Source organism: Lissotriton vulgaris, chromosome 10, assembly GCF_964263255.1.
Source record: "Lissotriton vulgaris chromosome 10, aLisVul1.2, whole genome shotgun sequence".
Lineage (NCBI taxonomy): Eukaryota > Metazoa > Chordata > Amphibia > Caudata > Salamandridae > Lissotriton > Lissotriton vulgaris.
In genome coordinates, this window is record NC_141698.1 from 18,597,525 (window position 1) to 18,624,972 (window position 27,448).

The 27,448-nt window shown below is 45.5% G+C and overlaps 1 protein-coding gene across 1 annotated transcript in view; it reads right to left on the minus strand.

The window, feature by feature from the left end:
- Positions 1-311: 311 nt before the first annotated feature.
- The window catches only part of LOC147684350 (red-sensitive opsin), a 42,254-nt gene continuing 15,117 nt past the window's right edge, over positions 312-27,448 (minus strand). The window contains exons 2-6 of the mRNA XM_086940250.1: positions 18,747-19,043; positions 17,999-18,167; positions 17,503-17,668; positions 2,459-2,698; positions 312-2,086 (exon numbers count right to left, since the gene is read on the minus strand). Coding sequence (XP_086796376.1) covers positions 1,970-2,086; positions 2,459-2,698; positions 17,503-17,668; positions 17,999-18,167; positions 18,747-19,043 — 989 coding nt within the window. The 3' untranslated portion in view covers positions 312-1,969. The remainder of the gene's footprint in view (positions 2,087-2,458; positions 2,699-17,502; positions 17,669-17,998; positions 18,168-18,746; positions 19,044-27,448) is intronic.

Genomic DNA, 27,448 nt, shown 5'->3' on the forward strand with positions numbered 1-27,448 from the left:
TTCATGATTTTCTAGGGCCATCTTAGTAAATTTCTTTTGCAGAAATGCATTTTCAAGATAGTGTTTGGGACAAGTGTGTGGGTCATTTTAGCAAATACTGCTCACTCTAGCTCTTGAACAATCATATCAATATCCATTTACAAAGGACCATCTTATTGATCTTAGTGGTTTCGAGTCGCCCAGAGAAATATCAAAGTTGCCCCGCCCAGCTAGATCCTCTGCAGTGTGCTTCATCGTTGTTGGGTCAACAGCATATCAGGATGGATGGAAAGGGGACCATATGGTTGATTGCGTGCTATCACGAGGTTTACTTCTAGAGGCAGGAGCCCATGAGGTCTGCATTCTTACTCGCTATCACCCAAGACATTCCCTTTTCAGAGGGCCAGTTCCTTTCTTTGTGGTGGAATTCCATGAATACTGTCCAAGAAATGGAAATTGTTTACAATGCTCAGAGTTTGCATTTCCACCTAATACTTAGTTTTGTTTTTTATATTTTGCAGAACGTTGACACCCATTTGATGGGCGTGAATACATTCTATAAATCGCTATAATACAAATAAAGGAAGGTTTATCTCTGAGATATTCAATGCATCTTCTAAGGTGATCTACTGCCAGTCCTTCACATTTTCGCGCACAGGATTTATGTTGACTTTGGAGAAACTCTGCACTCCACATTTGCCCAGAGGCCTGAGAACAGGAATGGGCAGAGACAAAAAACAACAGCTTTCTCATTTTACATCTAGTGTACAACCAGATCCCAGGATTATGAGACCAGTACCATACCTCTGGCATCCAGAATTGAAGGGTGCATCTTAAATGGCTAGATTTAAATCGAATCTCTGGGATACATATACATACATACATGGCTGTACTTATTGCATTATTTAATATATAAACATCCATTTATAGAGAATATACTAGGGGCAAACACACATTATGGTCCTAAGTAAGATGCCTATGTGCACCACCAAATGCTCCAAACTTGCTTCTTGCCCTTTGCACCTTGGTGCACCATGCTAGAAACAATACATACATGATAGCATTGAATGATTCTGATGACGTCATAACGAACAGAACCACAGGTCGAGACGTTTGCACTCGTCATCAGAATCATGAGATGGCACTGTAGGACCATACCAGAAAAAAAATAACCATTATATATTTTATATTACATGATGTATTTTTGTGTCTTTCCACATTTAGCAGTAGGTGTACAGGAAGGCCGGAATCGAGTCTGTGGGTCAGCCACGACGAGAACTTGTTGATATCTTGCTGTTAATGAGTTCCAACCTTCGAGAGGTTTGCATTTTGGCTGGTATCTCGACACCACAAAGGGCCTCCCTGTTCCTGTAGTCCACTTAAAACAAAATCTATGCCTTAGAACTGAAGAAAAGCTAGCTAAAATGAAAAAGGATAACCAGAAAAAGGGGCAGCAGTCTTTCGTAGATCAGAGATATCCGGCTTCCAGCCTTCTGAAATATATCAATAGATAGGTAGGTGGACGGACAGACACACTAATCGATGGATGGATGGAGAAGGCATGGGCAAATAGTTTAGAAATGGGTAGCAAGGGGAAAAAAAGAAAGTAGAGACAAAGGGACAGAGTAAACAGGAGATAAATAGATATGCTGGAGGCAGAGAGAGGGAAGAGGGAGAGATACAGAGTAGTGGAAAGAGGGGAAATAGAAAACAAGATAAAGAGATGGCCATATAGATAGGTGAAGGGGTAGATATAAACGTTGGACAGGTAGGCGGGGTGATAGGGGGGTGATAAAGAGGTAAGTAGACAGAATAAATGTTTACACCCCTAAATGAAGAAGGCCGTGAAGCCTCAAGGGACGGTTCAGTGTTTTTTTAAGTGAACAGATGGTATTATTTAGAAAACTGGGGTGAGGATTGGGTAGAGATATGCAATATGGAGACAGGGAAAGGCTCCAAACTGGATTGAGTGGTTTCTCCAGTGCTGGAATTATGCAGGCGACACTGAAGAATTGGAGACGGAGGAGACCTCTGTTCGAGAAGAAGTAGACAGTTCAGATCCATCGTCCACCTTCTTTCCAAAGAGCTGATAAATGCAGTTACGGAACTGGAGGAGGAGAAAAAGAGAGTACAGCATAAGTTAGTACTTGAGCGGAAGCAGCTAGGTAATTGCAAATTGGTGTCACGTGGGAAGGTGGTGATGATTTAAATATTTGTCCTTTCATTAATACACTAGTTTTTTGTGTTTTTGAGAAAAACTTTGGGTCTTTTCACTCATCTTTTTTATGTGCACAGTATTTAGTTCTGCTGAGAGCTTCAAGACATTTGCTTTAATCAGAAAGTCAACATCATTTGAGGACTGTTTGGCTCCTGCTGCTAGGTGTTTCATTCAAACAGATTTGGTTCATGCCACCCCTTCTGTCCCATCCTCAGCCCTGCCCCAATCCCACAGAGAGATCCCATACGGGGCCCCACTCACCTGGCGGTTCATGAACACGTAGATAATGGGGTTGTAGATGGTGGCGCTCTTAGCGAAAAAGGCAGGTAAGGAGGCGGCCAGCGGGTGGAAGGAGTAGCCAGGGTTGGCAGCAGCAAAGCATGCAAAGAAAGTGTATGGGCCCCAGCAGAAAATGTAAGCTATGATCATGACCACCACCATTCGGGACACCTCTCGCTCAGCCTTCTGAGTTGATTCTGATTCTTTTTGCTGCATGGCGACCTGTGGATGAATACAACCATCACTGTATTAATCAATCTCAGCTCTTTGTTAAGTCATCACATTTCTTGTACATAAACACAGTCCTCTTTTTTTTATTTATTCCCCAGTAACTCAAATGACTCATATATACATTGTCATAACTTCATATATGCATATGATCAGAAAACAGTCCCCAAATCCCGCGACCAAGTTTACGTTCCTTCATTCCTTTAACTGAATACAAACTTAACTCTAAATTAAATAAGTTATACATCTTTGCCCTCCAACGTTCAAAGGAAGGGGTGGCAGCTTGTAGCCATTCAGCCGCAGTACACAACCGGGCGGCCATCATAGCCATGAAAATCAAATGTTGGTGCTTAAACAAAGGAGTATCCTTCACAAGTTCAGGCCCCACACCCAATAATTACAGGTGTAATACTTATTGAACTTCTGATAATCCTAGACAAAAATTGCTCACATACTAACAATGTAATTCGTCAAATGACCACAACTAAAAAAGATATGCAGAATATCCGCATTGTCTCCCCCCCGTACCGAAAACATTTACCATCATGTCCTGCCCCCCATTTAAGCATACGAGTCAGCGTATAATACAAATTAAAAACCGCTTTGAAGCATTGCACTTACAAATTGGCTGAGAGCAATGCTTCCCTAGATCTTATAATAACATATTTTAAAGATATATTGTCTACTCCCAATATCATAGACCATTCAGCATTATATTTATCTAAATCATCCTTTCTATACAACAATAATAACTTATAAACCACCCCAATTTTATCCTGCCGCAGAATGGCCTCAACTACTGCATTGGGAGCGGATGTAATTTTTTTCCGACTAATGAAATCATGGACTTGAAGAAACTTAAAAAATTAAAGTTTAGACAAATCATACTGTCTAGACAACTCTTCATAAGACATTAAAGAACCAGCTGTGTCATAAAAATTCCCCACTTGAACAATACCGTTTGCCCTTCAGCCGAGGCAACTCTGTCCCAAAAAATAGGAGGAAGGAGCTTTACTACATTCGTTGGGGTATATTTAGGCAGTTTTGCCACTAAACATAGCTTACGTATTCTTTTCCATACGTTAAAAGCAGAAATCAACACCTTAAACCATGTCTGTTTAAAGTAGCTGCCATCTATTTCTTTAAATAAACATTGTCGCGCCTCTGTTCCCAACAAAATCTGAAAAATAGAAGGAGCCTCTGCAGCATTGGCTATATCTTCCCCAGTCAACAAGATCCGATCCGCATCTTTAACAAAAAAAAAGCATAAAAATACAAAGCAAAATCAGGAATGGCTAATCCCCCCCGTTCAATTGGTAGCGTCAGAAACCTCATGGCCCGCCTAGGTTTACCCGGTGCCCAAAGAAACTTAGAAAACACAGACACTCGATGTTGAAGTTGGGCCTGTGTTACTTCAAGAGGTACAGCTCTAAAAACATATAAAACCTCAGGCAAAACATTCATTTTGATGATATTGCTTCTACCAATTAATGTGAGATGTAATCGAATCCACTTCTCTAGTGATTCCTGAATGTTAAGTAATAACATCGTCCAGTTAGCATCCACTAGTTCCTGCAGTGATAATCTGATTCTAATGCCCAGGTAAGTGACTTCTTTCACGACTCGCATATCATCCAGAGTCACCTTTTCAGTAATTAAAACTTGTGTTTTAGTAACATTTAATTTATAGCCGGAAACCTGGCCAAACAATATAGCAAGCTGCTCGATCTCAAGAGCGCTAGATAAGGGTCCGTAGTAGTTACTGGTATATCGTCTGCGTATGCAAACACCGAATAAGGAATATTATGCACTACAAAAGGCTTAATCAGAGAGTTATTGCCTAACTGTTCGATAAACGGATTTATGTACAAAGCAAAAAGCAGAGGTGAACGGAGACATCCTTTCCTTGTACCCCTGGTGACATTAACTGTCTCCGATAATAGGCCCATTGAGGCAATCGTAGCGACTGGAGAAGTGTTTAGAACCTGTAGGGCAGTGACAAACCGTTTTCCAAAACCCAAGTGAGACATCAGTTCCCACAGGTCCTCCCACTCCACACGGTCGAACGCCTTTTCTGCATCCAATAAAATTAAGCCTAATTCCCGTCTTTCTATCTGAGCGACATCGAAAAACGTCACCACCTTGTTAACATGCGTAACAGTACTGTGTTCAGGAATAAAGCCATGTTGGCTCTGCAAGACTAAAGGGCTGATGATCTTGGATAAGCGGGTAGCCAAGATCTTAGAATACATTTTGCCATCGCAATTTAATAATGAAATCGGCCTATAGGATCCCACCACTTCTGGGTCTTTACCCTCATTACTAAAGACCACAATAGTGGCTTCTGCCCAAGATTTAGGGGCAAATCCCTCCTGTGCAGCCCTAAATGTGCTCAACATATCTTCTTTTATTAGTCTAAAAACAATCTTATATATCTCGGCCGGGAGTTTGTCGGGTCCAGCAGCCTTCCCCAAAGCTAAGCCATTAACCGCTGCTTCTAACTCTTCCATCATGATTGGACCTTCCAACAGAGCTGCCTCGCTAGGATCTAACTGTGCTGTAATCCCATCCAAAAGCTATATATATTCAAGCCGAGTGTGTCCTGTCAAGTATATAACTCAGAGTAAAACTGATGAAAGATTGATAGTATCCCTTTAGGGTCTTGACAAACTCTCCCGCACTATCTTTCAGTGCTCTGACCCGGCTCGTAGCTTCTTTCATATGAAGCCAAAGTGCCAAGCACCGGCACAAGGTTTCCCCATACTCATGAAATACATACAAAGCTTAATGCCTCACCTCTGAAACATGCCTTAAACGAGTCCCAAACCATTGCATAATGGGCAGAGTGTCTATTAATGGAAAAAAAACTCATTAACCCACCTGGACATATGGCCTTTAAAATCTTCATTAAAACAAAGTTTCCGATCAAATGAAAATGTTTTTAAAGGCAAATAATGAGCAGTGGCTGTGACTTCCAGTACGATAGGGGAATGATCGGATGAAATCCTCAGCAAAATTTTGATCGAAACCTCACCCAGTGAAGCTGCAGATAAAAAAATGTATCTAAACGCACAAACTTTTTATGAGGAAAAGAGTAATATGTATACCCAGGGTCTGCCGGATTTAATTTACCCCAAACATCAATCAGACCATGGTCATTTAACAGGTTGTACAGAGCTTTGAACACTTGTGGCTTCCGCCCACTGTGGCTTCGAGGTCCTGTCTGCAAGTCTGAAGTGGAATAATTAATATTTATATCCCCGCATATTATCACTGGTGTCCCCCAGGTTGCTAATTCTATGTTTAATTCTTCCAAAAATAGCAGCATCATCTAAGTTGGAACCATATATAGGACAGACTGTGTATTTAGTATCCCCAATCCTGCACTTTGCAATGGCCCATCTACCAACTTTGTCTGCCAAACAGCATCCCAGGGTAACCGTATTACGTTTAACTATTATCGCCACTCCCCTAATCATGGTAGATTGCTGTGAAGCCACCACTAGAGAAAACCCAAGTGTTTCTAGAATTGACCTTTGTGACCAGGGAATATGTGTCTCTTGGAGACATACAAGATCTGGCAGAATACTACGTAGTTCTGCCGTTACTCTATTTCTCTTATTCCAATTGTTAAGGCCAGAGACATTTAATGAACACGTCTTTACCCCCTTAGCCGCCATAATAATATCCAACAAACAAATCAATCCACGGCAACATAGTGAACATAATAACACCAAACATTCCCCAATAATTATAATGCAACACACTTTCATTATTTTCTCCTTGAATTACTGTGGCTGCTTTTACCCTTTTTACTCCACTTTAGTGACCCACCCCAACTCCTACCCCAGAAACCTCTCCCACCTCTCAACCCACCCCGAAACAAGGCTTTAGGACCCATAGTCCTATAGATGCAGTCAACCGAACACCCCCTGCTACTACTCACGGCTCAGCCCATACTCAAAATAAGTTAAAGCACGGCCCAATATCCTGTGCAAATACCAAAAAGACCCCGCAAAGGGAGAAAGGTAAGGGAACCATAACAAATAGACTGTCACCAAATAAGTGATCCACTACTACAATATTGATTTAAATGAACCCAGCAATCATTAAATCTAGCTCAAAAACTTTAGCAGAGCCTTCACTAGAAAAAAAATAAGGACGATCTTTGAGGATCACTTTTAACTTTGCCGGGTTCAGCAAATATGCTTGGACTCCTTTGGCCTGAAATCGGGCGATCAATTCCCGTAACTGCCATCGAAGCTCAACCGTGTGTCGACAAAAATCTGGTTGCACAAATAAACACAGACCTCAATGTCAACTCTGTAAGACACCCGAATGCGGCTTGCCACTGTGTGGCTCCACTCAGCCTGCCCCTTGCTCCTTTTGTGTCTTTTTGGAAAGTATCACAGGCAAACTCCTCTTTCTATGCTGTTGGTAAAGCTTCTTCTGTGTGATGACATAAAGACATATAGGCACCGGTTGCCATTTATCCATTGGGCTGAAATAGAGGAACACTCTGAACTTTCCATTAATGGATCTGAGAAATACCAGGCTCCCTTCCCAATCTTTGTTATTATCCATCTTCAACAAGCTCTCACCCCACATCAAATTATGTTGAATCCATACAATAATGGGACACTTTGTATTGCCCTGACAGGAAAGAAAGCATTGCCCTGAAAGGAAAATATGTATTGCCTGAGTGGGAAGACTATATTGACCTAAAAGAGAACACAGTTTTGCCATCAAAATGTAGACCTGCTCCACAAGATATTCCTATGTTCCAAACTCCCTTCCTCACTGATTGTCTCCATGGACACAAAGGTAACAGAAGTCTACTGTCTTCTAACAGCACCTTGTTAACAGTCATTGAGGTGGGAAAATCCAGTCTTCGAGGTAAACACTTTCCTATCCTGGGCTCACAGGCTTTAAATGCCACTACTAAATCTGGAACCTGATTTTCTGAATGGATGCATTCCATTAAAACAAGTCACTTCCAGCAGTAGACAGGTCTCAGCTGTTCCATGCTTGCTCCCAATCTTTACGTATCACTGCAGAGACAAAACAAGTTACTGACCTGTATACTGTGGTTCTCCAGTATTGACATATTTCATAGATTCACATGCATGAATATTCCCTGTTGTCGAGGTGGGAGTCCCACGGTGTGTATAAGTAGTAGTCTTAAGACTACTAGTTATACACACTGCGGGACTCCCACGCCAAAGCCTCATACAGTAAAACCAAAACCATTTCGGGTAGAACCAAACTTCAGCCAATCAATCAATCAATCAATCAAGTACTTGTAAAGCGCGCTACTTACCCGTGAGGGTCCCAAGGCGCTGAAGGTAGGGGGGGGATGTGCTGCTATAGCTCGAAGAGCCAGGTCTTGAGGAGTCTTCTGAAGGTGAGTCGGTCTTGGGTCTGCCGTATGTGGGTAGGGAGGGTGTTCCAGGTCTTGGCGGCGAGGTAGGAGAAGGATCTGCCGCTGGAGGTCGTTCGTTGGATGCGGGGGACTGCGGCGAGGGCGAGGCTAGCAGAGCGGAGCTGGCGGGTGGGGGTTTGGAAGCTGAGTCTGCTGTTCAGGTAGGCTGGTCCGGTGTTGTGGAGTGCTTTGTGTGCGTGGGTGAGGAGCTTGAAGGTGATCCTCTTGTCGACGGGGAGCCAGTGTAGGTTTCTCAGGTGGGGGGTGATGTGGCTGCGGCAGGGGATGATGACGATCAGTCGGGCGGAGGCAATTTGGATGCGTTGCAGTCGTCGTAGGTGTTTGGCTGGGATTCCTGCGTAGAGTGCGTTTCCGTAGTCCAGTCTGCTGCTGAAGAGGGCCTGTGTCACTGTTCTTCTTGTTTCGGTCGGTATCCACTTGTAGATCCTGCGGAGCATGCGGAGGGTGTTGTAACAGGAGGAGGAGACAGCGTTGACCTGCTTAGACATGGAGAGGGAGGAGTCGAGGACGAATCCTAGATTGCGTGCGTGGTCGGTGGGTGTTGGTGCTGTTCTCAGTGTGGTCGGCCACCAGGAGTTGTCCCAGGCTGAGGGGGTGGATCCGAGGATGAGGACCTCCGTCTTGTCCGAGTTCAGTTTCAGACTGCTGCTCCTCATCCAGTCGGCGATGGCCTTCATTCCCTCGTGGAGGTTCGTTTTGGCGGTGTGTGGGTCCTTGGTGAGGGAGAGGATGAGCTGGGTGTCGTCGGCATAGGAGATGATGTTGAGGTCGTGATGGCGGGCCACTAGTGCGAGGGGGGCCATGTAGACGCTAAACAGCGTCGAGCTGAGGGATGAGCCCTGGGGGACGCCACAGATGATGTGGGTGGATTCGGGTCGGAATGGTGGGAGGCAGCCGCACTGGGTTCTGCCCATGAGGAAGGATGTGGTCCAGTCAAGGGCCTTCTCTTGGATTCCGGCTTCTAGGAGGCGTGTCTTTAGCGTGCGATGGCAGACCGCGTCGAAGGTGACCGACAGGTCCAGGAGGATGAGGGCTGATGTTTCGCCGTTGTCTAGTTGGCGCCTGATGTCGTCTGTGACGACGATGAGGGCTGTCTCGGTGCTGTGGTTTCGTCTGAATCCGGACTGGGACGGGTCCAGGATGTTGTTGTCTTCCAGGTGGCGGGTCAGAGCATGTTGACGATTTTCTCTATGACTTTAGCCGGGAATGGGCAAACACAACAGGTGATTGACCGAATGTGGATCAATGTCACACACTCACCCCAGTCCAAAGATCTGGGCCCAAATCCATCGTTTTTTTGCACTCCACACCACCCTGGGTTAGACAATGGCGATATGCAAATCAGCTCTGACCCTGTGCCCCATGGGAACAGTCCAGTCCGAACTACAAAAGCCATGTCCTTCCCAGAACGGAATCAAGCATCCGAGGACCGGACCGGTTTCGAGGTAACACCTCTCATCAGCCCGGCTAGCTTGACTCCAAGTGGTGTGGAGTGCCTGGGACCCACGTCTGGGCATCTCCAGCGCACTTAGGGCGGAATATGCAAACACAACAGGTGATGGACCGAATGTGGATCAATGTCACACACTCACCCCAGTCCAAAGATCTGGGCCCAAATCCATCGTTTTTTTGCACTCCACACCACCTGGGGTTAGACAATGGCGATATGCAAATCAGCTCTGACCCTGTGCCCCATGGGAACAGTCCAGTCCGAACTACAAAAGTCATGTCCTTCCCAGAACGGAATCAAGCATCCGAGGACCGGACCGGTTTCGAGGTAACACCTCCCATCAGCCCGGCTAGCTTGACTCCAAGTGGTGTGGAGTGCCTGGGACCCACGTCTGGGCATCCCCAGCGCACTTAGGGCGGAATATGCAAACACAACAGGTGATGGACCGAATGTGGATCAATGTCACACACTCACCCCAGTCCAAAGATCTGGGCCCAAATCCATCGGATTTTTGCTCTCCACACCACCCTGGGTTAGACAATGGCGATATGCAAATCAGCTCTGACCCTGTGCCCCATGGGAACAGTCCAGTCCGAACTACAAAAGCCATGTCCTTCCCAGAACGGAATCAAGCATCCGAGGACCGGACCGGTTCTCGGATGCTTGATTCCGGTCTGGGAAAGATATGGCTGTTGTAGTTCGGACTGGACTGTTCCCATGGGGCACAGGGTCAGAGCAGATTTGCATAAAGCCATTATCTGACCCAGGGTGGTGTGGAGTGCAAAAAAAGATGGATTTAGGCCCAGATCCTTGTACTGGGGTGAATGTAAGACATTGATCTACATTCTGTCCATCAAATTGTTTTTTGTAATTTTCTCCCTGAGTGTACTGGGATAGCTCAGACGTGGGTCCCAGAGCCTCCACACCACTGGAGTCAAGCTAGCCGGGCTGATGAGAGGTGTTACCTCGAAACCAGTCCGGTCCTCGGATGCTTGGTTCCGGTCTGGGAAAGATATGGCTGTTGTAGTTCGGACTGGACTGTTCCTATGGGGCACAGGGTCAGAGCTGATTTGCATAAAGCCATTATCTGACCCAGGGTGGTGTGGAGTGCAGAAAAAGATGGATTTAGGCCCAGATCCTTGTACTGGGGTGAATGTAAGACATTGATCTACATTCTGTCCATCAAATTGTTTTTTGTAATTTTAGCCGGGAATGGGAGCAGGGAGATTGGCCGGAAGTTCTTGAGTTCCTTTAGGTCTGCTTTGGGCTTCTTGAGAAGGGCGTTGATTTCGGCGTGCTTCCAGCTTTCCGGGAATGTCGCTGTTTCGAAGGAGATGTTGATGACCTTCCAAAGTTGGGTTGCGATAGCTGCGTCTGCTTTGCTGAATACGTGGTGTGGGCACGAATCAGACCTTGCGTCAGTCAGGTCAGGTGGTTGGCGCTGGTGGTGTTCAAAGGGGAGGTGGGGTCTAGCGTAGTCGGGGCGGTCGTGGTGTTGAAGCTGTCGTGGATGTCAGCGATCTTGCGATGAAAGAAGATGGCTAGTGAGTCACACAGTTCTTGTGAGGGCGGGATGTCGTTGGTGTTGGCGCTGGGGTTGGAGAGTTCTTTTATGATGCTGAAGAGCTCTTTGCTGTTGTGTGCATTGTTATTCAAGCTGTCTTTGAAGGAGGATCTCTTGGCTAATCTGATGAGGTGGTGATGTCTGCGGGTAGCGTCCGTGTGGGCTGCGTGGTTGTCTGGTGTGCGTTTGTGGAGCCATGTCTTCCCCAGTTTTCGGCATGCGCGTTTGGAGGCCTGGAGCTCGTTGGTGAACCATGTGGCTCTCTTGCTGGTGTGGCTGTTGGGGGGTTACTTGAGCGGGGCGAGGGTGTTGGCGCAGTTGTCAATCCACTGTCTGAGGTTGAGGGCTGTGGCGTTAGAGTTGGTGGGGTCGGTGGGTGGGTTCTTGGCGAGGGAGGTGAGTAGCTGGTCTTCGGTGACTTTGCTCCAGCAGCGGCAAGGCAGCTGTTGAGTGCGGTGGTGCGTGGTTGGTTTCTTGAAGGTGAAGTGGATGCAGCGGTGGTAGGTCCAGTGGAGTTCGATGGTGTGATTAAAGGCGATGTGGGAGCCTGTGGAGAAGATAGGGTCAAGCGTGTGGCAGGCGGTGTGGTGACGAGTTGTCTGAGGCCGAGGTTGGCGATCAGGGTGGTGGAATTGGCGTTGTTGTTGTTCTTGAGGTGGAAGTTCAGGTCCCGAGGAGGATGTAGTCCGTGGAGGCGAGTGCGTTGCTGCTGGCGAGGTCGGCTATGGAGTCGCTGAACTGAGCCCGGGGTCCGGGGGGTCTGTAGATGAGTGTTCCTCTGAGGGTGGTGTTGGGGTCGGTGTGTATCCGGAAGTGCAGGTGTTCGGCGGTGTTGAGGGTGTTGTCTGCGTGGGTGGCGACCTTGAGGGTGGACTTATGGACGATGGCTATTCCTCCTCCAATTCCGTTGGCGCGATCCCTGCGGGTGATCTTGTAGCTGTCCGGGATGGCTATGGCGATGTCGGGCGCCTAGGAGTCGTTCCACCAGGTCTCGGTCAGAAAGGCCACGTCTGGGGCGGAGGTGTCGAGCAGGTCCCAGAGCTCGATGGCGTGTTTGCGTGCAGAGCGGGTGTTGAGGAGTATGCAGCGGAGGTGGTTGGGTCTGGTCCTTGGAGGTTTGGTGGTTCTGTCACAGGTGAAGCTGCAGGTGTGGCAACTGAAGGGTCTGTGGGTCCATTTCGGGGCTGCCTGGAAGCAAGCGTGGTTTCGGCCGGCGTTGATTGCGTGGAGGCTGCTGGCGTCGTAGTGGAGTCAGGTGTTGTGGCGTTTGTAGGGTCCAGGGGTTCTGGCGCTGGGTGCGGTGCAGGCGCGGACGGGCCCAGACGGGCTTGCCTTAGGCGCACCTTCTGCGCGTCTAAGGCGCGCCCACTGCGCGCGGCCACTTCTCGGTCTGCATAAGAGGAGGCTTGGGAGGGAGGAGCAGCTGGGAGGCGGGAGCAGGGAGGCCAATGGGAGTGCTGGGGGGCGGGCCGCAGGGAGGCAGCGGCGGGTGGGGGGGGAAGACGGTGGCAGAAGGGGCACCAGGAAGCGGCAATCAGCGGGTCTGCAGGCGACGAGTGGCGGTGTGGGGGCGACCTGCCTGAAAGCAGGGTCAAATGTCACTCCCGAACACCGTCGCTCGGCCTGTATTTAGAGGAGGCCTGGGAGGGAGAAGCAGCTGGGAGGCGGGAGGGAGGAGACCAATGGGAGTGCTGGGGGGCCGCAGGGAGGCAGCAGCGGGAAGGCCGGGTAGGGGGTAGTGGGGGGCGGGGGGAAGACGGCGGCAGAAGGGGACCAGGAAGTGGCAATCAGCGGGTCTGCAGGCGACGAGTGGCGGTGTGGGGGCAACCTGCCTGCAAGCAGGGTCAAAGGTCAGATGGCAGCTTCTGAATCATTCCTCTTCCTCAGAGCCACTATAACTCAGATTTCAGAGTATGAGTGTGCAAAGTATACTGGCAGTCGCCAGTACGTTGTTATAGTTAGGGCCATGTTTCCAGAGGAAAAGCGTTTTGTGACTTGCCTATATCTTTGATGAATCCTCATGAAACGAACCAAAAAAGGGTGCTGATGATTCTTGTTGTGCATGGAAACCTTTGGGCGATTTATCATGCGGGGCTGAGAAAAGGGGGGGGGGGCAAAATATCGTGTTTCCCATGTTAAGTCCCATAGACTCTTTAGATACGGCTATAGATCGAACCCCTGGACGGAATTACACCACATTTGGCAGAAAGATAGTTTTTAGTCTGCAGATTGTGCTTTTTGTTATTTGGTGTAAATACGTTCAGTAGTTTTGTGAGCTATTAAAGAAAATCCAAATTTGTAAATCTGTGACCGCAACTAATTTGCGAATAATAACAAGCTAGTACAAAAATCTGCAGCGCTCTGATTGGCTGCTAACACTTCAACTAGGAAGTGTTGGCATCCACATAGAGACTCTTCTTCATCCAAGTCCAAAAAATAAATGCAGAAAAAAAGAAAAGGTGCAGAGTAGGAATACCCTTACCCTCTAGCTCGGGTGCTGGAGTCCCAGAGGGACTCCACCAGGGCTAAAAAGCATTTTGAAAAAAGGTTTTTGCCATAAATTTGCAAATTTGAAGAAAAATTAAAAAGACAAAACAAGCGCAGGCTCCTGTGCTTGTTTTGAAATGGGCCCCCTGGTGGGCCAGGTCCTGGGGTCATTTTATAAAAAAAAGGAGGGGGTCTATGGGGCCCTTCATCCTGAGGCTCTTTGAGCCCCGTGGGCCATCACCTCCTGGGGCTTTATTTAAATATTGAAGGGCGGCCACACTAAACCCCTCCATGGAGTCAAATGAGCCCTATGGTCCACCACCTCCCTGGGGATTTAATTAATAAATGGAGGATGGTGTGTGGACCCCATTTCTGGGGCTGATTGAAGAAGGGGGGCCGCGCGGACCCACCTTTATTGCATGCAAGAGCCCCAGGGATCACCACCTCCCCACAGCTTTTTTATGTATTACAAGCTGGGGGCCATGTGGCCCCTCTTCCAGTCCTTTCTTGGCCCCGGGGACCACCACTTCCTCGGGCAGGCCCTTAAAATTGAAAGAAGAGGCTAATGCGGCCCCCCTCCTGGAGCCATATAGGGCCCTGGGGAACGCCATCCCCCAGGGCTGGCTCCTGCTATTTCCTGTGGTGCCCACTGCCGAGATATAGTTGTTTGCTATGACTTGATGGGAGCTTCCGCCAAGTCAGAGCAAACATGAACTCTTCTCCCAGCAAGAGGGAGCTGTATAAGTGTTCCAGCTTGCTGGGAGCTGAGTTTTTATCTGTTTTCCTGCCCGCTGCCAAGCAGGCAAAAAAGTTTGCTCTCTCAGTCAGGGAACTGCATATTCAACAGCTCAGTTTGTGTGACAGCAATGTCGACTCCAGCAGGAGGCAGGGAGCCGGCATGGACCGCTGTGGGATTCAGGCTCCCCCATGGTCCCCAGCGGTGCTGACTGGGAGCCCTAGGTGAGCTGCAGGGCACCCAACAATTTAAGGCGAAGCCCCAGAAGATGGGGTCCCCGGGGCTAAAATCGACCAGGGGAGGGTGGCCACATGTCCCCCCACTGAATTAAGGCCTGGCCCCAGGGGATGCGTTTCTCGGCCAAAATCAGCCTAGGAGGGGGGCCACGCAGCCCCCCTCCCCCATTGTTTATATATATATTTATATATATGTGTGAGTAAACATGTATATATATATATATATATATATATATATATATATATATACATATTTACTCATATATATATATATACATATATCTCTATCAAAACATACTTATAAAGCGCAGCTTCTCAACCCTAAGAGTACCCAGGTATGGTGCTTCAGGTGTTAGTTGAAGAACCAGATCTTGAGTCCCTCCCTGAATTCTGTCAGAGATGTGCGGAGGCGGAGGGGAAGGGTGTTCCAGGACTTGGTGGCGAGGTGGGAGAAGGAGCTTCCTCCGGTGCAGCAGCAGCGTATGCGTTGTATCTGTGTTCAAGTTCAAGTTCAAGTTCAGGAATTTATATAGCGCACTACTCACCCACAGGGTCTCAAGGCGCTTAGGGAGGGGGTTCATTATTTATCGAATAGCCAGGTTTTAAGTTCTTTTCTGAAGGATATGTGGTTCTGAGTAAGGCGGAGGTGAGTGGGGAGTGAGTTCCAAGTTTTGGCCGCCAAGTAGGAGAAGGATCTTCCTTCCATGGTTGATCTTTGGATGAGCGGAACTGCGGCGAGGGCTTGATTGGAGGATCTTAGTTGGCGGGTGGGTGTGTAGAAGGACAGTCGAGTGTTGAGGCATTCGGGTCCTATTTTGTAGAGGGCCTTGTGTGCGTGGGTGAGGAGACGGAACGTTATTCTCTTGTTGACGGGAAGCCAGTGGAGGTCTTTCAAGTGACCGGTAATGTGATCTTGGCGAGGGTTGTCCAATATGAGTCTCGCTGATGCGTTTTGGATGCGTTGGAGTTTTTTCTGTAGTTTGGCTGTGATTCCGGCGTAGAGGGTGTTTCCATAGTCCAGGCGACTCTTGACCAGTGCGTAGGTGACAGTCTTTCTTGTCTCGGAGGGCAAGGTGGGCAGAGCGGAGGTTCCTGGGTGGTAGGCGGAAATTCAGGTGATGTTTCATGTAGGTAGGTCCTTGGTCGTGGAGGCTTGTGTAGGTGTGGGTCAGTAGCTTGAATTGCCATCTTTTCAGGATGGGGAGCCAGTAGAGGTCTTTCATGTGCTGGGTGAAGGTGGTTCTCTTGGGTAGCTTGAGAATCAGTCTGGCTGCTGCATTCTGAACAGTCTCATGAGTTCAGTGGTGGTGCCTGCATAGAGTGCATTGTCGTAGCCCAGCTGACTGGTGATGAGGGCCTGTGTCACAGTTTTCCTGGTGTTGGTGGGTAGCCACTTGAACATTTTGCGGAGAGCGTGACAGTCCATGCACAAATTGCTTTATTAGTCTAGCTGACCATAGAGACTTTTGATTCAGATCAATCTTGATCTTCTGAATCTTAATATTGCAGCAAGATGAACATTGATTGAACTGTGTGATAAGGCAATGTCAAGTGAGTTAAGCTTAGCAGGTATGGTTATATCTGCACAGAGGTTGAAGGGAAATGATGAAATTGCAGAACCTCATCCATTTTGCCTTATGTGATTTATTTGTAGATTCAGCTCTCACTTTGGCCAGTATGTCTCTTCATTTGTGTGAGATATTGAATTAGTGGAACTCATTATATTCAGGAGCCAGGCAGATAAATTAGGTGGTGCTGGATTTGGTGAATCGTCTGATCGCTCTTCACGGATAGCCTGGGATTGGTTTGAGTGGAATGTGTTACTGTTCCAACATGAGAATAAGTTCTGTGTGCCAAAATTGTCTTGGCCACACCGGAGCTATTAGAAGAATTCCCTCTTTAACTTGTTGAGGATCCGTGGAAGCAAACACATTTGTGGAAAGGTGTATGCGAAAATTCCTGTCCATGCAATTTGAAAGGCATTTCTCCTAGATCCTTTGTAGAAAAACCTGCTTGCATACAGTGTTTAATTTGAACCACTTGTTTCCGGAGCTTGGCACCGGCACTTAATTACCAACACCAGCGCTTATGACATCTACCACATGGTGACGCTGTTTGCATAATTTAAAGATAAGCAAAACAACAGTTGTTTATTAATTCAATATGCATTTAAAAGAAATAATACCTGCTCTCAAGCCATTCTTAGAGCTGTGGGGCCTAAAGCAGTCTGACACACCCGGAGAACCTACGTACTTTACCTCAGTTCCCCATTACGGCCACAAGCCAACGAGTAAGGGCAAGCGGATTTGCTTCCCTACGTTGTCCGGCCGCATACCCAGCGGCGGATTTCTCGATCCCTTACACCCACCTCCTGACGCATTTCAAGCAACTTCTTCTCGCGTCTACCATTAATTATACCCGATCAGGACTGGGTTGGAATTATCACTGGTCCCCCGATACTGCCCTCAGCCAAACTATACAGCCCTGAAGAGTCACGGGTCTCCCCCGTTATTGACGAAACACGTGTCGGCTGGTTTCTTGTGAAAGAAAAACTCCCCTTTTCGTTAAGGGAGCTTCTCACCAGATGAATAAAAAACAAACAAGACAATAACATTTGAGTATGATCTTATCCTTTCCTTGAATGATACAAAACATTGCCTATTAACTAATTTAGGTTGTGTGCGCTTGACTTTGTTTGCATTTTCACAGAAGGTAGAGCTCCTCTCCCCCTTCTTTTTTCGGAGACCAGGGTTATCTCTGATCAAGAAGCACCAACCACCTAGACCTCGCAACTACAATTTGACCACTACCTGTAGAGCGCCATCTTATTTCTGAACACTTCCATAACCCTCCGCTGAACTTTTCACTCATAAGAGTCTTACCTGTCGGATCGCCCACCAGACCTGGATGTAGCAAAGTATAATGATGCTAAGAGGCAGAAAGCAGCAGGTGATCATTAGGACTATCATGAATGACTGGACTCCAGGATCAGAGTTTCCGCTGAACACATCAGGACCACATGAGGTCTTCAAACCATGAGGCCAGTACCTGAAGAGAGAGGGAATAGCCTTAGTCACTGCCCAGAACTGACGGGAGGGAGAGGGGTTGATGGAGTTAGAGCTCCTGCCCTGCCGCTTGTTTTGCATACTGAGTAATAGCTTCCTATAAGTGTTTTACTTAAGCCTGGCCTAGCATAAATTCTGAAGGCTCTATGTAAGAAGACTGGAGTTGGACATGGCATGTATCTAGAGAGCTTGTGCAAATCATGGTGCTGAAGAACTGGTCCATGCATCTTCTTGGTGCCCATTATTGCTCCAGTTGCACACATGCCTTTGAAGCCATCAAGCGCATCCTTTCTCAAGTCATTGGTGGCCTTACCTGCTCCAGCCAAAGATGGGTGGGGCACACCAACACGCCGACCACACCCAGGAGAAGACTATGCCGGCTGCCGCTAGTTTTCCGTCAAACTTGATGTTGCCAAAAGGTTTGCAGACCACAAACCACCTTTCCCAAGCAATGATCGTCAAGGACCAGAGAGCCGTGATACCTGAAGGAGAAGGTATGAACATAAAGAAGGTGAGGAGCCAGATTAGCTGTGGAATGCTGAATGAGGGCATGAGTGCAGAAAGTCATTAGGTGGGCCCCAAATAGAATATACAAATGATATGCAACAAATTATCATGTCCATTTTGAACTTACTAAACCTTTAAAAAAAAATATATATATATACATACATGTATATATATATTCTTTCTTTTCTATATGTGCATAATTGCAAGATACCTCTCTGTTCATATTAAGGAACTAAATGAACTGTCAGCTTAAGTTTGGAACAATTAAGGAGCAAGTAAAAAAGGAAGAGGGAGAAATTAAAAGCCAAAAAGGAACTATATTGAATGCTCCTCAATGTCTTGGAATGAACATTAAGAAAAAGTGTTGAAACTAAGGATTGTTGATATAGTGGATTGATTCTTTAGTGTGACTGTGCTCCGTCCGTTGCCAGAAAATATCCCTTTTATTATCTGAATTAGAGAGAGCAGCCTACTACTTCATCTGAGTACATCATAGATCTTGAAAGTCAACAGTAAAATTCATGTTACAGCCCAAGCCCTGCTGAGTCGCTTACCACATACAGAGACTGTGTACCCCTCGATAACGCACAGGGGGTGCCCCAGGATGAAGTAACCAAAGATCTGGTTGATGACACTGATGGTGCTGGCGATGACTGTCTCCCCGAGGTCAGCAATGGCCAGGTTGACCAGGATCCAGTTCAGGGGGTGTCGCAGCTTTTTGAATTTCATGGTCGCCACCAGTACCAGCCCATTGGTAAAAACCGAGGCGCCGACCACGAAGAACATCCAGAGGGTGGTGAGGTTGTAGACCCATCGTGGAGCAATATGGTAGTTGGGCCCTTCGAAGGGACCTGAAAAACATATGTCAACATACTGTTAGTAATGACAACTTAGTGCAAAGTCGAGGCAATTTCAGAAGGTTACTCATGATCAACTTATGCGGCTCTATCGACAACACTCATCAGTGCTTCATATCTCCTCTAAGGTGAAGCTTACCGTTAAGCTGAATAGTGATAACGTGATTGCAGATTCCACCTTTTCGACTGCTACCCACATCACATAAGCAGATGTTTTGGCTTTATCTAGTCTCACAGGTGGGGCTTTTGGTTTATCCCCAGTTAAATGGACAGGTCACTAGCCTACAGACTCTACTCACCTCTTTCTAATGTTTACAGAACAAATACCTTTCTACTGTTGTCCTTTTCAGACTGTTCAAACCAGTGCAGAGCACATGCACTGCTCGGGATAAAGATGGCAACACAGTCCCGCAATCTTGCTTCGCTCACACCAATTATATTCTTAGGACAGCCTCAGTCTGCAGTGTTTAAAATTATTATTATATTTACATCGGGAGCAACGAGCGTGGCCGCAGCTTGCAAAACGGTCAGCAGAAGTAAGCTGGTGGTTCTTCAAGCCACTTGGGGATTTAATAATTTTAAAGACTGCATTTCACCGGAATGCGCTCACTGGAGTAACCATTGACTTACACTACCGGGACCAGAATGCCAATGGGAAATTGGCTCCGCCCACTGAGGCTGTCCTAAGAATATAATTGGTGTGAGCAAAGCAAGATGGTGATTGCGGGACTGTGTTGCCATTGAGAAAGGGAACTTCGATTCTTGAAATGCGTCTGGCCAAGTCAAGGACTCATGCTTGAACTTACCAGCAATTCTGTATGCCCTAGCTGCTGCCAATAAATTCGCTTTATCAACGTTTCTGTGGCCTCTCTCACATGGGTGCTCTTTGTGTTTTGGATATATATTTATATATATATATATACATATATATATACTGGCACGCACGACTAAGATCCGAAGGTGCCGAGCTGGTGGTCGCTCTTTTAGGCATTTGGCGCCGAAGCTGTGGAATTCGATCCATCTTGGGGCTCGGGCCACTTCTAACCACCTGCTGTTCCGTAAACAGATTAAAACTTGGCTGTTCTCTTCCATCTAACTTCATCTTCTCTGTTGTGTTGCACTGCTCTTAGGTATGTCCACAGCGCTGGGACGCCCCATTGCTGGGGTAGCCATGCGCTATACAAGCAGACTTAACATAACATATATATATATATACTAGCAGCCCGTCCCGACGTTGTCCGGGTATGAATTGCTGCCGGCCAGTAGTATATTGTTTAGCAGTATTTCGTTTAGATAGCATTTCTTATCTGTGACAGGCCTGTGAAAGGGTTCTATTCACAGTGCACTGCTGATGCACTTAAGAGTGCGCGTTCAGTAGTGTGTGAACTCGAGTTTCCCTACTTTATTTTTCCTTGCAATATTATATAGCGCGAACTCGACAACATGGCATGAGCACAATTTACATTACAGAAGAACACATTCATTTGTGGTAGGCATGGGGAGACAGAGCGATTTGCCTGGAATCACAGGATGTTGAGCTGATGCCGAGATTCGAACGTAGCTCCCCAGCTCTAAAGTACGCAATTCTAGAACTTATGGCGGGAGGTGTGTCTAAAAGTGTATGTCGGTGCTGGCCATCAATGACAAAGATCTGTGCATTTTTCAAATGGGTGGTGAAAAAATATGAGTATGTTGCTGGAGATGTGGGCCGCCGTGCCACCAATGTACTTACCGGGCGAGGGTAAACACCCATTATTCCGCAGCTTTCTTTCCGCATACCATCACTCCGCATACTTTCATCACAAAAGTACCATGACTCCGCAATGCCATTATAACGCATGGCATTACATTTTATATGCTTTTACCACGCATACATTTACAATGACATTCGTTGTAAGTGCATGAATGGTAAAAGCATGTTTTTTTTAAATGTTTCGATAAGGTAAGTATGGGTATAGGGGTATATGTTTTGGGGTACTGAGGTATATGTTTTGGGGTGGTTGGGTATTTTAAGGGTTCAGATATAGTTTTGGGTTATGGGGTACAGGGGTAGGTTTAGGGTTTAGGGATAGGTATGGGTTTTGGGGTACAGGGGTATTTTTAGGGTTCAGGGATAGGTTTGAGTTTTGGGGTATAGGAGTATTTTTAGAGTTCATGGGTAGGTTTGGGTTTTGGGGTACAGGGTTATTTTTAGGGTTCAGGGCTAGGTTTGGGTTTTGGGGTACAGGGGTATTTTTACAGCTCAGGGGTAGGTTTGGGTTTTGGGGTACAGGGTTATTTTAAGGGTTCAGTGCTAGGTTTGGGTTTTGGGGTTCAGGTGTATTTTAGGGTTCAGGGGTAGGTTTGGGTTTTGGGGTACAGTGGTATTTTTAGGGTTCAGGGCTAGGTTTGGGTTTTGGGGTACAGGGTATATTTATAGGGTTAAGATGGGTTAGTGTTTAAGGGTGTTGGGGTATTTTAAGGAGTAAGGGTGGGTTATGATTATGGGTCGCAGGGGTATTTAAAGGGAGCAGGGTGGGATTAGCACACGATATGAGACATGGCATGAAGGGCGGAACGTACCACATGCCCCCAGCGTTTGTGACGCCCCCAGCACAAGCCCACAACACAACGCAGACATGCCCACAAGGGACTACTTTGCTGGCATGTTTCTTTTACCTTTTAAATGTATATGATGGGCGTCTGCATAGCCTATGTCCTTCTGCTGCAACTGCCCTTTCCAACGCTGTATTGGGTGTTGTGATTGGTGCTGTGGTTCCTGAGATTACCCGCCTCAAAGGTTTGGGCTCTCTCTTTATTATTTTAGTATGGATTACATATAAATATATATATTTATATGTATATATCACACAATCCTCTGTCGATGGGGGCCCCCAACCCTGCAGGGCGGCCTCAGACTGACGGGGACAGACATCCTGTTAATCAAATGCAAAGAAGGTTTGCTGAGGCCACTTTACAGAAAACTGTAACGTTTGTTTGATAATGTGGCTGCAGGTACACTCTCCTGACGCGTTTCAGCGACTGCCTTAATCATAGGAATGGAGGTAGCAGGACACAGGTGCTTTATAACAATGTCCTCACATTACCATGAAGCTCAGTTCATACAAGTCCCATAATACAGCGATATTGCCATCGGGAAACTCGATGTTGTGGTGTCCTCTCAAATGTTTCTCAGTAGCGTACGCTGCGGAGGAACCGCAAACCCTCCCGATCTCGAGCCTGATATCTGATATCTTCAAACCAGGAAGTGTTGGCAGCCATCTTGTGACTTGGTTGAACCGAGTCACAAGAAAGAAGGTAAAAAATCAAGAAATAGGGCAAGGTAGAAACACCCTGGCCCACTAGACCTGCTCAGGGGGACCCACAGGGACTCCCAGGGCCACTGCCTGCTCTTAAAAATTGTTTTACAAACATTCACAAAGGGGAAGGATTCACAAAGGGGAAGGGATCCCTTGGGGACCCCTTCCCATTTGCGAATAGGTTACCAAGTCGGTGGTAACATGCAAATGTTTTGCGCCCACAAATGCGATCACAAAACATTCATAAATACCGATGCGATTCGGTATTATGAAGGGACGCCCTAAACACGCCCCTTCCTAATACCGAATCGCAAACCCATTTAGCGATTCAGTAGCAGGTTACCGAATCGCAAAATTTGTTTTGCTGCATCGCGAAAGCAAAAATGCTTGATACATCTGCCCCAGTGTGTGATAAAGGCATATTTGTGGTAAAGGCAATGTGTGGTAACAGCATTGTGTGGTAACGGCATTGCTGTAAAGTGTGCATAGTAATGGGCATTTTGTTACAAAGACAGCGTTGCAAAGTACTTTTACATTCACACCTACATACACATATATTACACAGGCGCTTCAGACTGGTATGAATCATCTGGTGTCTGTAGGTATGGTCATGCATTGCTACAGAATGTGCAGCACAGGCCGATGACGCCCTTGTAATTGTAAAAAAAAAGATTCACTTCTGGGTCATTTAGTAGCACAAGGCTTAGCTTCAGGGTATGGACCCCTCCTGATGCTTCCACGCCTTAAAGGCCACTCAGCCCCTCCAGTGATCACAAGTGATTCTTCACGTTTTAGCCGGTTATCTCACTGGAAGTCCAAGCTGGTCACTGACGCTTGTTGAGCTCCCACCCAAGTAGTCAGTGTAATATTTTGAGGGTGTGGTGGTGTCTGTCCACACCTTCACTTTGTGGGGAAAGGTTTTTAGGGAATAACGTGTGGATTTTAGCCCTTATCACACCAAAATCGGCATGGTCTGGTAACTATCAGCCATTTTCCCCTCGGTAAATTGTGTGTGCAGAGACGCTTTAAGGCATGGGCCAAGTTGGCTCTGGCTTAGGGCCCCAGCCTTTCAGGGGGCCTCTGATTCAGCTAGCTTTCTTCTACAGAATTTTGCTTTGATGACATTGAATAATTCTTAAAAAGATTGTTTCAAATACTATTTTCCAATGTGGGTGATGAGTAAAAAAGTTTCTTTTAGATCAAACAGGACCTCACATATTAGAAATAGGAGGGGTTCACAGAGATTATTTGCAGTAATATGAGTGAGCTGCTGCTGTGTTACAATATTGAAAACAGACATCACTATCTCTGAATATTAGATGCAAACACATTTAGATTTTGAACAAGTGTGTTTGTGCGCTGTTGGTGACCTGGTCAAAGAGGGCACGAAAGAGCTGAAACTAGCTACTAAATTAACAAGCATTTGCAATGCAACAGGTCTTGCATTTATTAAAGTTAGAGCTGTTGGCGATGAAAATAACAATGTCTTTTAAAAAAAAAATTTATTTACAGTGGGGTAATTATATTTACATAGCACTATTGCCAATTGTATAAAAACGCAAAAGTAAAAAACATTTTCATTTTCAAAGCCAACAGCTCTAACTTTAACACATGTGAGACCTATTGCATTGGAAATGCAATTGCTTTTGCATTTGTTGGAGTTGGAGTTATTTGCATTATAAATGCCAATGTTTTTTACCTTGTCATGTAGCAGAGTGCTGTACCATGGGACCTCTTTTGGCCACATATGGTACTGCACCCTGTACAATTGTTATTGGCATTATAAATGGCAGTGTTTTTAACCTACCCATGTTGCAGGGTGCAGTACCATAAAAGGTCCCTTGGGACCTCTTTTGGTCACATATGGTACTGCACCCTGCAAAAGATATGGTACATCCGCCCTACCCATAATGCATTGCATGCAAGACAATACCACGAGTACATTCAAATAGTCATGTTCATATATACAATTAGTAGCTTTGAAATGTGACAAAAGAATTAATATATTAATTCTGGATTAGGCTGTACTCTGGTGAAGCTGATGAAGGGAATGTATAGAAGGTCTCATATAAATGTGAGATGTGCTAGTGTGTAAAGTGACCACTGCCAGCCAAGCGTTTGTCCTGTCTGCAGCCCTTTAAGAAAATAGTGCTCTGAGGCTGTAATTAAAACCTATGGAGTAACAACACATGTGAAAGGGGTGTCCTCATGAGAGGTTACAAGAAGAGACAAGATTGTACTAAGGAGGGACTACTAAGCCTATTTACCAATGAAGAACCACCATTTACAAAGGACAAGGACAGAGGCCAATTAAAAAGATGGGCAGAAAGTGGGCAGAGCTTTATGCCCATATCCTGAATACAGCATGTCTCGAAGAGACAGCGCAAGAGCTGCCTAGGCGATAGCTAAAAAAAGAGGCCTCTAATATATGTTTGGCCCAAGGCTCCCAAAATCCTTAAATGACCCTGTGTATGAGGTGTGAACCACAAAGCTCAGAATGCTGTTACATGTAGTAATAACAGGAGTAATGGTTAATTCCCGAATTTAACAAACCACTCAATAAGGAACGCAGTCACCAGCTTTTTGATTTTACAAGCTTCTTAAATCTTTCCATTCAGTTGGGAATAAGGGTGCATAGATTGTCTCCGTTCTCTCTACCATCAGTGCTACATGCCTTTTCTTTCTTTCCTTTTCCTTTTTTTTTAATAGGTGATGACCTTCCACCGCCCCCCCCTCCTTGCTCCTAAATTTCTCCATTTCCTCACTTACTTGGTCCAGAGCTTCAGTCCTGCTTCCCAGAACCACTTCTACATTCTGAGTACCATTGTACCTTCTCCGGTTCGTGCTTATGTTCTCCATAAGTCCTGTGGAATCTGTCTATCCATTACCCAACAGGAACTATTGTTATGCCAGTTAAGTTCCAGATGACTTTCTGACAGAAACAACTAGGCAAGTTGTTACTCACTCACTCAGACATAAGGGCCCTGGATAAATAGTAAATCTCTTCTGATGCAGATTTAAATCTGGTCTGTGTTTTGGGGTTCACTCTGCTACCCTCCTATGTGCGTCAACATGAAAGAAAAGAGCAAAGAATGCCATGTTTAGCACTTCTGTCTGGTTTGCTGATTAAATTTAAGGACGCCTGTTGCTTACCATTGACTTTGTGGTTTATGGCTCACTTTTTCTGGCTTTCTATTTGCTGGCTTTGTTTTAGGCTGCCCAGTATGAGCTTGTCCCTCCAAAGGAGTAAAGCCTTTTCACTCCACCTCTCCTTGCATTCTGCCACAGTGTTTTTTCTGTAATAAGGCCTGTAAATCTTATTCTTATATTGTCACATTTGTGGTGCATTCAAAGACAGAGTTCAACTGTCAGGCTCTGTCTTCTGAGGGAGCTTGGTGTTTGCTTTTCTTTTACTTCAAAGTGAGAGGATTTAAGTGACAATCCTGCTCGATACTTGGGGTAGGAAAGGTTTTTTCTAGCACACATCAATTTTTAAATGTACTGCAAGTAGTTCAGAATTAGAAAAGCACATATGAAGCACATTTTGTGGTAATTCTGAAGTGTGTTGGAAACAAATACTTTAATATGATCAAAACAAATAAATACACTAGGGGACGCCATTTTGACACATTGTAGTTTGTGCAAGGTTTAGTTCTATTAGTAAAACTGCATGTCTGTGCAAATGTAATGGTCAGGCGAGAGGTGTGGGGCAGCGGGTAGAATGTTGACTCAGGAACGCAGGGCTCACGGTTCGATCACCTGGGGATCTCTCAGCTCAGCACCATGTAACTCTAGGCAATAGCTCACTTAATCACCCCGACTGCTCCCAGCACCTTGAAACGACAGTTGTGGCCTAACGGCTAGGGCGGTCGCGATCTCAAATCTGGGAAACCCAGTTCGAGCCTCGGTAATAACGCTCAACATCCTGTGATTCTGGGCAAATCACTTAAACTCCCCTTCCCCAACAAAAATGAATGTGTCCTTGTGTAATGCAACTGGTGCTCATGTAAAGCTCTCTGATACCTGATACCTTTGGATCAAGTACGCGCTATGTAAAACTCTGAAAAACGTGTTGTCTGTAATGGCAGTGTTCTACCACACCATGCATACGCCTCTCTACACCACTCCACTCTACTTTGCACCACTCAACGCCACTGCACTCTATGCCACCTTACTCTACACCTCTCTACTCAACTCTGCACCATCCACTCTATGCCAAAGCACTCAATGCCACACTACTCTAAATGCTAGAGAGACAAAATATCGAAATAAAAATATCGATATACAATAATATCGATGTTTTAATTTCGATGGTATAGAATATTGATGTGCAATAATATCGATAGACAGAATATCGATATTAAGGTATGTATGTTACTAATATCGAAATTGTGTTTAGTATTATGTATTTTATTATGTTGTTTATATGTTTGTTAATTATGTTTTTAATGTATGTTTTGAAAAGAGTAATTTTGTTTACATGTTGAGTTTTAGTATCAGAGCGGGTTGTGGGTTTATAGGGGAATAGGGTGGGAAGTAATTTAATTATAATTAATTCATTATAATTTAAAATTTGTTTTTATTGATAAATAATTATTAATTATTAATTAATAGGTAATATTAAGTGATTAAATGACAATTACATTTTTATGTGATTTATTTATGTGTAGTGGGTTGTGTGTCTATTGGGGAATAGGGTGTGACATTATTAAATTAAATTCATTAAAGAGATTGTATTTATTTATTGGTATTTAGTGTTAATTAATTGTTAATTAATTAATTGGTAAGTAGTTTTTTAAATTATTTCATAATATTAATTATAAATAATGTACTATTAAATATTGTGTATTCTTGTAAATATCTTGTTAATCAATTATTAATTGGTAATTAATTATTAATTGGTAATTAATATGTGTTAATTAGTTAATTAATAATTACATCAATGTAATAATAATAATTGTTATTAATTGATTAATTGATATTTATATTAATTGTGTTTTTTTGTATGTGTAGCGCGTTGTGTGTTAAAGGGGGAGTAGTGTGGGAAGTAATTTTTACCCCCATGCTATCCAACGCTTTCCCTACTGTTGCACCCTCTGG